Consider the following 11,005-nt stretch of genomic DNA (forward strand, 5'->3'; position numbering starts at 1 on the left):
TGTAGACAAAATCTTAACACCTCCTGTGTGCATATTTTTGGTACCATTTTACTTCGAATGAGTTTTGAAAAAAGACTGTAAGTAGACTTGAACGTTACAATTCCGAGAGAGGAACAGAGAACGTTTATATTTCTCATACATAATTAGGTTAATTTGTCTGGCCAACTGGCTCATTACCAACAACCAACTTATTTATCAAAAAAGTATTCTTCAGAGTCAAAAGAACTAGCTCTATTGTTTGCATAAGGGACTAAACATTATCTGCATGCTTTTGGCACCCACAGCTTTGAACAACCTCTGCCCCTTCTTCCCTATATTGAGACAGGAACAAGTCTGTTCTTTGCCTTCACTGGTCTGTAAGCATAAATACTGTCATTGACCATTGGTCATTCACTACTAATACAATGAACTGATGCAAGTAACAGAAATCGTGCTATCCATGAAAACATGGTTCTGAAATGTTGATGCTTTGAAAAATTCTCAAACAATATACTGGTTGACTGACCATTACTAAGGTTTGGAACAGTTAGAGGGAACAGTTTTCTTCATATCAAATATAACAAATACATGTATGACAAACAATTCTAACACAACAGATTCATTCTGCTGGTCAACCTCTTTCTCTGTGAGATCTCCTTGTAAAATGCTGACTTTCTCTTTCAGGTCCTTAATGTCTTTTTTGTAGTTGTCAATCTCTTCTTGCTTTTCTCGTTCATCTCTATCACGTTGCTCCTTTAGGCGCTCAATGGTCCTTTCCTGACAAAAGAAAGTATTTTGTGAGGAAAATCCCTCCCAGTCAGTTCAACTTCTGACACATTGTAGACGAGGACAAGTTACGTAGGATATTGCCCTTTTCTCTCCTTTAGAGGTGTAAAACAGATCCTCAAGAAGGAGGAAACTTGAGAAATCTATGGATTCACTGCTAAGAAGTATTAGGCTTTCTGTATCTCTGAAAGTTCACAGTACTGTTACAATGCAGCAAAATTTATCTGGTTCTGATAATCAAAATTACCCTAGACCAGGATACATTACATATTGCTTCCTTACTTAAATCTTATTTTTCCAAAATATACAGTTAAGTCTGCGGTCCTTCAGAGAGGACGGGGTGTAGTGCATATGTGACAGCAGGCTCAATATAGTGTAAGAAAAGACAACAAAACAGCTTCTCTGTATATCAGATATCAATGGAGCTTTGGTTATCTTGGAAGCTGAAGGGATGCAAGTGAATTCCCCAACTTCAGGCAAAGCTTTACTATAGCTTTACATTTATAGAATCTGACAGACTAAAGAAGCCATAACCCTGGTTCTCTGGGGATCAAAAAAAATATACAGAAATTCAGAAAAACTGCCCCATCAAAACAGAATAGACAAGGCTGTTCCTTCAGTCAGAATTAGGCAAGCATAAAAACTAGCAGTTGTCAGGACAACTATTCATTTTGATTCAATATTGGGAACTAAAGCTCCATTTCAAACAGCAAAACTTAAAAAAAGAAATTATTAAAATATCTGACCAAAGCAGATAAAATTAATTAAGGTGTTAGCCAGACTTAAAAAAAAAAAAAAAGAAAGAAAAAAGAAAACAAAGGGCAAAAAGCAGCTGAAATGTAATCAGTTGTATCAAAGATGCACCGCATAGAAAGACGACCACGCGAGAACACTTTCCTTCACACAGAATGATGGTAAGCAGCGAATAACTAGAGCAACAGCTTGCGGCTCAGCTCTAGCCTCCTCCCGGTACAGAAGTGGTACCCGGGGCGGCTCTGGGGGGGAGCACGCTCCGCTGCCACTCTGCATATCCTGCACTGCCCTCTAGCGAGGGACCCATCTCGGCAGCATCCCTGCTCCCCTCATCCCTCCTCAGCCGTCACAGACAAAGGATGTCACTGTGGCATTGCATCAGAGATGTCTTGTTCACAGAAAAGGAAGCACGTGGAGAAGCAAACTTTAGAGAGGTCATCAGCAGAAGGACCTTTTGAAAAAAGGTACTTAGGCTTTCCGTACTCACTTTTTCTGCCAGTGCTTCTTCCAGCGTGGTCAAGGCAGTGTCAGTATTTGTGGTGTCGGCCTGCAAGGATTTCACTCGATCCTTTAAGCTGCTCATTTGCTTCTCCTTGTCTCTTAACTGTTCTTGAAGATTTTCAATCTTAAAGAGGAGGAGTAAATTTTAAGACAACAGCAATCAAAACCATCCAAAATGACCTCAGGAGTACATTAAACTCTTAAAAACATTTTTAAAGCAAGGGAAGTAGGCAAGGGCCTAGTTCCTACAGTCCTACATCAAAACATCAAACAATGCAACCAAAACCATCAAATTCTAACAAGGAATCAGTAATCTTTCCAATAATCAGAGTAAGAAAGTCTAAATAATATTTAGAAGAAGAATAAAAAGAAAGGGTATTATTCCTAATTTCCAAGCATGATCAATGTATTAATATGAAAGGAAAAAAGCTGAGGAAAAAACTACTGCATATGTAAACCAAAAAAGGGACTCGATAATTAAGAAGCTGGGAAGAAGCATTAAGTATTTCCTTTAGAACTGTCATACTATTTTCTGTACTGGCATGTTGTTTTTTTATCTTACATGGTGGTTTGCTATATGACAGACTAACAGAAAGCATCATTCCCTAGGTAGAAAATACACCAGCCTTCTTTTCCACAGGTGTGGAATTCAATCTGTTTATGAGTTCTGAATATATCTTTTGACAGACTGAGAAGACCTAATGCTACACCCATTCTATGCATACCTACACACCACAAGGAACAGACACATTATGATAAACTGTTGAAAACAAATTTATCAACAAAGGATTAAACCGGGTACAGATTTCGCAGCTGCTTCCTTTTCATTGTTACTGACAAGTTCTTCTTGCATCAGCAAACGTACGTCATGACACGTGGCAAGATACCAATCTCCAAAACACCTGTAGCAAGATACTCTTTCAAAACCATTTGTAAGAAATAATGCGACCAGACAAGCCCAAAGGCTGTCTAGTCCAGTATTTAGTAAACTAAATGAAAGCATTAACTAGCCTCTTCACTTCCTCTGTTGAACAGCAGTTAGCAGCTCCTTGATTAGCGGAAATACAGTGACTATCCCCAGATTTACTCTTCAACCATGAAGAAAACTTAGCTGCTGTGATTACAGAGCAAACGGTTATTTAGACACATCCACTACTGCTTTGCTATCTCTATTAAAATTACATCTGGAACATAGTTAATAAAAATGATCTAGTAACGATAATGTAAGATATCTTGCAGAAGGCTGAACATCTAGTCACAAGTAACAGTGTAATGTGTTACGAGTGGAATCTAGGAGGAAGAATGGCGTAATTCAGGGGAACCTTTCCTAATATTCCTCTGTAACCCATGGCCATGGAACGAGACTTCTGGCATAAGATTCTTCACACAAGGGTTTTTTGGTTTGGTTTTTTTTTTATTTCTTTTATGCAAGCACATGTAAACTTACAATCCAGCTTTGTACACAATCTATGTATTACTGATAGCAGAATAACTTTGTAAGGTCCTTGTGTTTCAAGGAATGGACTCAAAATGGTTTTGCTTTTGTCATTAGTTTCTATTACAAAAAAGCATTAAGGCCTCCAAGTTAAACTTTAAATTTAAATTTGGGCACAACACAAATGACACGACAACATAAATTTTAAAGAGCACCAAAAAACCATAACTGGTGACATATCATGTATGTCAGAAATAACTGTAAGAATTGAAAATTCCTTCTTTATACACTCCTATCTATTATTTAATGCCTTATTAGCATACACTTGCAGCCCAAGGAGCTTCAGAAAGAACTCTACTAGTTCTGACTGAAAAGTTCTCCTGGCGCCCACACATACAGCTACCAAGGAGGTAACATCCCCAGGAGTAGCCTGCGTGGCTGCTTTTGACCTTATGAGCTTTCAATGTCGTCAGCTGTCTAGACAGGCCGGCTGTTTAGACAGCCAACCATGAAAATATACTACAAAGAAGGACGAGCTATTCTTAGACTCGTGTTTACTTCTGGAGGCGAAACACTCCGGCACAGAGGCTCCAACTGGCTGAAGAGGGGATAGTGCAGAGTGACTTTCTGCTGTGAGCAAACCACACACAAGAGACAGCTAAGTAATTCAGCTTCAGCATATATTAAGACGCTTGCCAAGGCTGCACAAGCATTTGCACAAGCACAGTATGCATTTTCATGTTTCCGCAATGCTCTTTACGATGACCAGAGTTAAGACGGCAGCTGTACAACATATGACTGCTACATCTTCCCAATGCAACTGCACCCTCCTCATTACAACAACAACAAAAATAAAAAAAGGAAAAAAAAAGAAAAAAAAAGAGTAATGTGTGGAAAGTGTGAACCTGTCTATTCTTTCGGTCTACATACATACTGTTCAGTTAGGAGTAATGAACAGTGGTTATTGCTATCATCTGGGGAACAGCATGCACACTGAAATGTTCTAAGCCATGCTTACACCTGAGCACTACCTACAAAACGGCTGTGCCTTTTGCAGGGTCACATAACTGATAGTCCCCAAACAAGGACACCACTCTTAAACTACAGAAAACTGGAAATGTCATAGTGTGTTGAATTGAAGCATTTGTATAGTAATAGAACCAAAATTTCCTTACAAAATCACTATCAACAATAAAATCATTGTCTTTATAACATTTTTCTCTGAAACCCCCACTACTGTAACGAATAATAACTAAACTATGTGTTCTCCAAAATTACATAATCTTGAGAATAAAGAATAGTCTACACTTTGCCCGTATAGGTAATCAATGAAGAATTTTGCCCTTAATGACTTGTAAGTCATTTCAGAAGCCTTTTAAAAAGGAATATATAATATATTATATTTATTTTACCATGCCTTTTTCCTACCCAACCAAATACCAAAACCAACCAACCAACCAAAACAAAACCCCAGACCCCTAATTCTGAACAAATTCTCAAATAACTGATATAATAAAACAGATAAACAAATTAGGATCTTTCTTTTCTCTGCAATAAAATATGAAATCAAGCACAGTGGAATCTCTAAGCCCTTTGGAAAGAAAAAAGGGACGAGGATTGAACCAGAGCTGTTTAGTCTTGAAATACTCAGAAGATGACAAATTTCCTCTGTAATGTTCTACAAACCAAAGGAATATATATATTGCTGTGCCATCTTTCTAAAAAAGAAAAATAAAAAATATATACTATTAGATTAAGCATCTTTACTTCTGCCCTATATATTTATTTTGCAGCATTAAGACAGCAATCTACCGATAAGTTAGCAACACTAAGCTCACTGTAAAGGTACACAAACACAAACTGGAATCATCTGCTCTGCATATCAATTTCCTCACCAGTAACAATTTACTGGAATGTTTTTTTCCAATATTACCAGTTGTCAGGCATTATCATGTTTCAACCTGGGTGATTTATTCCTAGCTGTGTAGAACTATATTATTTTGCCTCTCAGCCCTGAAGCACAGGAGCAGAGACAAGAGAAGTTCCCTCTGGCATTCTGTTCCAAAGGCAAATGGACATTCTACTTTTTTCCAAACATCGATCTCACTGAAAACCTCAAGCAAATGCAAATTAAAAACAGCCCAAGGATTTAAACAAGAAGCATCTAGTTTAATACTCATCAAGGCCACTAGATTCCCAAATTCCTCTAGTTAGAGGTTACTAGCAGATTCTTTGCACCATGCTTCAAGAAATCCTTCTGTAGAACCACTGTCAAACTTAGGGTACGTTGAAACTGAACACTGGGAAAACGATTTCTATTGTACCAGTGACTTCCAAATTAGAATAAGCGAAGTGGGTTTGTCAGCTGGTCATTCAATCCTTTTTTCCCCTCACCCTGTTACTGGAAAAGAACCTTATTCCCCCTTCAAATATTTATTTTTAATAAAAGATCGACACTTTACAATGTAACTTTTTTTATTACCGGGGTTGTAGCAGAACTCACTGCATTTATTTTTCATTTCCCACTTCAAATTTTCTTCTTACTACTGTTTGACTTGTAAAAGGAATAAAGAGGTGAAAGAAAAAAATTCAAAGTGGTAAAAGCCCTTTAATGTAATTAATTCTGAACATGAAAAAAATGGAGCAGTCCTTTAAGAAATAGGAAGTTTCAGTAATGTTTGGAAATATTACAAAAATGTAGAATGTCTATTTAAAATTCAAAATAATTTTCAACTTGATAAAGTTCATTGCATTTTCCACTGTTTGTGTGTATTTGTATATATGTACTAACTAGTTATATTACTCACCTGCAGACAAATCTTTCACTGTACTTTTGTCTATAAACAGGTGGAAATGCTTTTGCTTACACTCTGCACTTAATTTCCCCAGTGCAGCTCCACAAAGAGATTGTTTTGATCGGTAACATGACATCTTCATTGTACTCCACACTGAATATACAGAAGACAATCAATTTAACACTTGATAATATTCCTTGATTGTATTACATGAGCAGACGTACAAAAGAGTATCTCAGGGTATTGTTAAGCCTCCCACTTTTTCAATCCTAGCTTCTGTCTGGTGGAAGCAGTGCTGAAAAAAGGATCTAAATAATTGGGTGGGTTGTGAGGTTCTATTCCTATGGCCTAGCCATCCAAATAAAGAAAAACTTCACATCACCTGTGAGCTTTCCAGAAAGTTCTTCTCTGGTTTGGTAAAGGAACTATTGATCATGCCAGCTCCAAGGTCAATGCCACAAGGAGATGGTGGATTCTCACTGAACACAGTGATTCTGTCCATGTATTAACATGAGGACAGAAAAAAGCTATCGCGGAAGAGAGGATGCCAAGTAGGCATATGACAATAAAACAGCTACAATTCTGTCTAGTTGGAGAATCTATCAAATGTAGGAATATTTGATAGATTTGGTAGATTGCTAGAATCCCACAGCATTGGAGAAGCTGAGAGAGGTGGTTTGCATCAAAAAATCAGGATGAGAACATAACAGCTACAGTAGACACGATCACATTGCCGTATGTGACACAACAGGAAAAATTGTTGCTTCGGAAGAAGGGGCAAGACATTTACTCTGGAAAATTGACATGGATCTGAATTCAAGACATTTTGTTCCTAAAACATATTAATGAGAGGTTATCTTAAATGCTGAGAGACTGTTCAAGAAAGCTCTACTACTGCATTTGTAAATTTTACTGTGTTTCTGAAAGTCACTTTATGGAGACAAGCAAGAAAGCCTATAAGCAGATATTACTGGTCAGTTTTATAAGATTGATTCAGTTTTATAAATGTCACTGTGAAAAACTCATCATTAAAACTGTCTTTCTATTGCAGATCTTGCAAAAGTACCACTACAACAGTCCTGCATGAATTGCAAAAATCTATGTTTAGTTAATCATTAACAAATTCCTGGGTGAGGGTTGGAGAGTATAGCACAGCTCTCCACTGCATGGATGGAAGCAAAATGTATGTGTCTTGGCTCCAGGATAAGGTGTTGCTTTTAAAGTCTCCAGTGACATAACACCTGTCACATGAGTGAACCTAATTCATATTAATCAGACTGAAAATAATGTTCTCACAATTAATGTTAAAGGTTTAATTCCCAAGACTAGCAACTATGTGCTGAAAATGAATGAATGTTGAAGCTTCAGGCATACTATGTCTTGTTGCAAGGATGAGATTTCCAAGTTGTTTTGAAGTTCAGGATCTATCAGAACAATTTCCCTTTTCTCAGTAACATTTTGGCAAACACAAATCAGAGTTCCTTCTGAAGTTCAGCAGCATTCAGTAAAATATTCATATTTTACTTTATGATCCAACCAGTGGATAAAAATATGGTTAAATTGTTGTCGAGTCATATTCAGCAATTCTTGTTCTTGAAGAGTTCTTCATCATACCAAAAATCCTCTTCAAGCAGTCTGCACATCAGTTAATTTTGTAAAGTTCATGAAGCATAAAGACACTATGAAATGCTAGATACCAGTGGTGCTTTCTCAAATGTGGTAAACATTTGCTCAGTTTACATTAATTTTGTTACCCAGTGAAGACAGGATTAATTTTTTTCCGCCTCCCAATAAAGTTTTCTTCTTTTCACTGCTGCTCTACTTAAAGGCTTATCTGGAACATCACTGTCTTTGCAACATCACACTGGAATATCATCGTACACTTTGGAAATGCCCTGAAGTTGCTGAACCTAGCATAGCAGGATTCTGTTACACCTTGAACCAGTATGGAAAATCTTATACCAGGAGATTCCTACAGAGGAACATACAGCTTGCTTAAGAAAGAGAACCAGGCTAGAGTGAGTGGGGAGAACACGGAGGACTGGACGAAAAGAGAATTTAAGATGCGGAAACACTCCAGCACAGTGGTACATCTTACACAGTCATACTTACGTACTGCTAATCAGGATCAGTTAAAAGTCAGAACAGTTCCCATAAAAAAAAAAAAGGTTGCTTGCCTTTTTCAGAAGGCAAAATCTTCTTAGTGTTTTTACTCTCATGAGCTCCAATCTGCATAAAGTCCTTTGAAATTAGCATGAAGTTCTACAGTGTTTAGTTTTATAAATAAGGTATTTTGTTGCTATGCAGCTTAGAAAGCACAAAGAATTTATTTTTCTGATTTCTATTTTAATTGTCAAATAAATACACGGACTACAAACAGTAGCACATTGCTACTGTTTTAACGAGAAGAAACTTGCACACACAGAAAATAAAACCTAAAAACTACCTAGAAATTGCAGGTCACCTAATGCAGTCAATGCTTTATTCGTGACCCAGCTTTGCATGCACAGTTATGCAATAAGGTTGACAAGAAAACAATGGTATGCGGGAGGAAATGCTACTACAACAAAATTTGACTTAACTCGCACAGCCAGATAATTATTTCATAGCTTTGCTGAAGGAGCAATAATCAATTCACATTGATCCTTCCAGTGCTTTTTCATTCCAAGGTGCTTTGCAAGTACATTTATATGAATCAGAAACATAGTTCATCTGTGTTTACGTAAGTAATCTCTAAGGACTTTTCTTTCCATCTCTTTGTTTCCTTTTGTCCTCCTTTCGTTTGCATACCTAACCATACTCTGGTAGCACCAGTTTGCTGAAAGATAACTGCAAAGCAGAACTAACAAGAACGGTCACCATAAACTGAATTGTAATTACGGTATCTTCCAAATAGTAAAGAAGACTGATTTCTGAGTTGGTAAATGACCTGAAATCTCATTTGCAGGGGAGACAGTATATTTGTTCTTGAGCGATGTCTCAGTTCCAAAGTATTTGCTAGAAAAAATTATGCATTAGCAATGACTCACATCCTTAAGACGGCTGTAAAACAGTTAAACTTAGTCAAGAAATTGCTTCATTCTGAGGAGGTTCGATAATATCACTAGCCTTAACCTAGTCAAAAGCAGGGTCTTTGGATTGTAAAATCCTCACGTGGCCACAGGCTAATACAAGAGAGGGTTTTGATTTGAGGGGTGCAGGAGGAGGCACTCTTTCTAATCTGCTGATATCGGTTATGTATCAAAGCATACATGTTTTAAATATGAATGGACAATACCTTATGTAAAATGCAATTAAATAACAAAAGTATAAAAGCTGTCATAAGAGATTTGTTTCGGCAATATGCGAGCCAGATGGTTAAGTACATATAGTTGATTACATACTCCATAAAAAATTTTCCAGCACTGGTTTATCTTAAAGTTTCACTTGGACACCCCTTGTATTTGCTGTTAATCATCAGGTAAGGGAACACATCCATTATTCATCAACAACAAGATTTCAGCCTGGGTTCTTCATTAAGGCAAGCTTGAGTGCAATACTTTCATTCAACCAAGTAATTCAAACCAGAACATTGCTATCATAAATAGCAAAACAAATTCATTTATACTGCTTCTCTTCATCAATGAAACACTAAGTTTATATACTATTCATTTATTTCATATATGTTAAAATGTCACTTACACTAAGAACCATAACTGAAATCACCTGGTAATTTATTTCTCAATCTAATAATGAGTAACATCCATTTTGTTGAAATCTTGGCCTAATCATGCAGAATAATATCATGCTAATTCTCCTTTCAGTTGCATCCTGACATTATGAAGCAGCCTCTGTGATTATGCTTTCTGAAGTTTTACTCTTCAGACCAACCAAAGAGGAGAGGATTAAAACCCCAACTATTTTGGGTGAGTTTGCTCACTCCTGTTCCAAGACTAGAAGACTTTGACAATAAATGTGCACAGATGTGATTTAAGAAAGTTCTTCACAGAAAAATACAAATACTATTATTTGGAGCATTGTCATATTGATGTTTCCCAAATGTTCAAAATAAGGAAAACCAAAACTACTTCATTGTGGAAAGCTAGTACAACAAGGGAAAAAATTGGAACCAGCAAATGTTAACTTACATCTGATGTTCTGTTTTGTAAGAAAGAGAATTAAACTAAGAAGTTGTGACATTGCTTTTAGAATAGCTCAAGCTTTGCAAGGTTACACAACATTTAAAAAGTGTCAAGTGAAAAACTTACTATATTATTAATCAAACTTCTTTACTTGGATAAACCAAGTACAGTGTTTCATTATTATTGTGAAACAAATGTTCTTCGTTCTATGGCAACTTGATCTCCTACCCAGGAATACTGATGCCATTTTCCTGACTTGCTTTAGAACTTGATTTTGGTTATACAGAGCGAGGATACTGTAATTCCTGACACACCCCTGCTTAGATACATACACAGTACAGTGCTACATATCACACTCTCATTACAGAAAAAAGGGCGACAATAAAAGACATGACGAAAAGAAAGACTTAACTCATCACAGCACTGAGACACCCAGGAATGGAAATCAGGGAGCAGAGAAGACCAAACATTGAGATGGACCAGTCGATAGGATGGGAACATGGGATTTAATGTTGGCTATAGAGAAAATCCTCACAGCAAACTAAACTCCATTTACATTATCATTTAGGATCACTCAAGCAGAAGGCTGTACAACTTGAACAAAGATTTTAAATGAGATTTGGATTCAGACACTG

The 11,005-nt window shown here is 36.9% G+C and overlaps 1 protein-coding gene across 1 annotated transcript in view; it reads right to left on the reverse strand.

The window, feature by feature from the left end:
• Positions 1-6,751, reverse strand: part of LOC104490471 (ELKS/Rab6-interacting/CAST family member 1-like) — a gene marked incomplete at its 3' end in the record, with an annotated part of 21,036 nt that extends 14,285 nt beyond the window's left edge. Inside the window, exons 1-3 of the mRNA XM_010132758.1 lie at positions 6,632-6,751; positions 2,006-2,143; positions 616-756 (exon numbers count right to left, since the gene is read on the reverse strand). Coding sequence (XP_010131060.1) covers positions 616-756; positions 2,006-2,143; positions 6,632-6,751 — 399 coding nt within the window. The remainder of the gene's footprint in view (positions 1-615; positions 757-2,005; positions 2,144-6,631) is intronic.
• Positions 6,752-11,005: the final 4,254 nt, after the last annotated feature.

Source organism: Buceros rhinoceros, unplaced genomic scaffold (assembly GCF_000710305.1).
Source record: "Buceros rhinoceros silvestris isolate BGI_N320 unplaced genomic scaffold, ASM71030v1 scaffold3263, whole genome shotgun sequence".
Lineage (NCBI taxonomy): Eukaryota > Metazoa > Chordata > Aves > Bucerotiformes > Bucerotidae > Buceros > Buceros rhinoceros.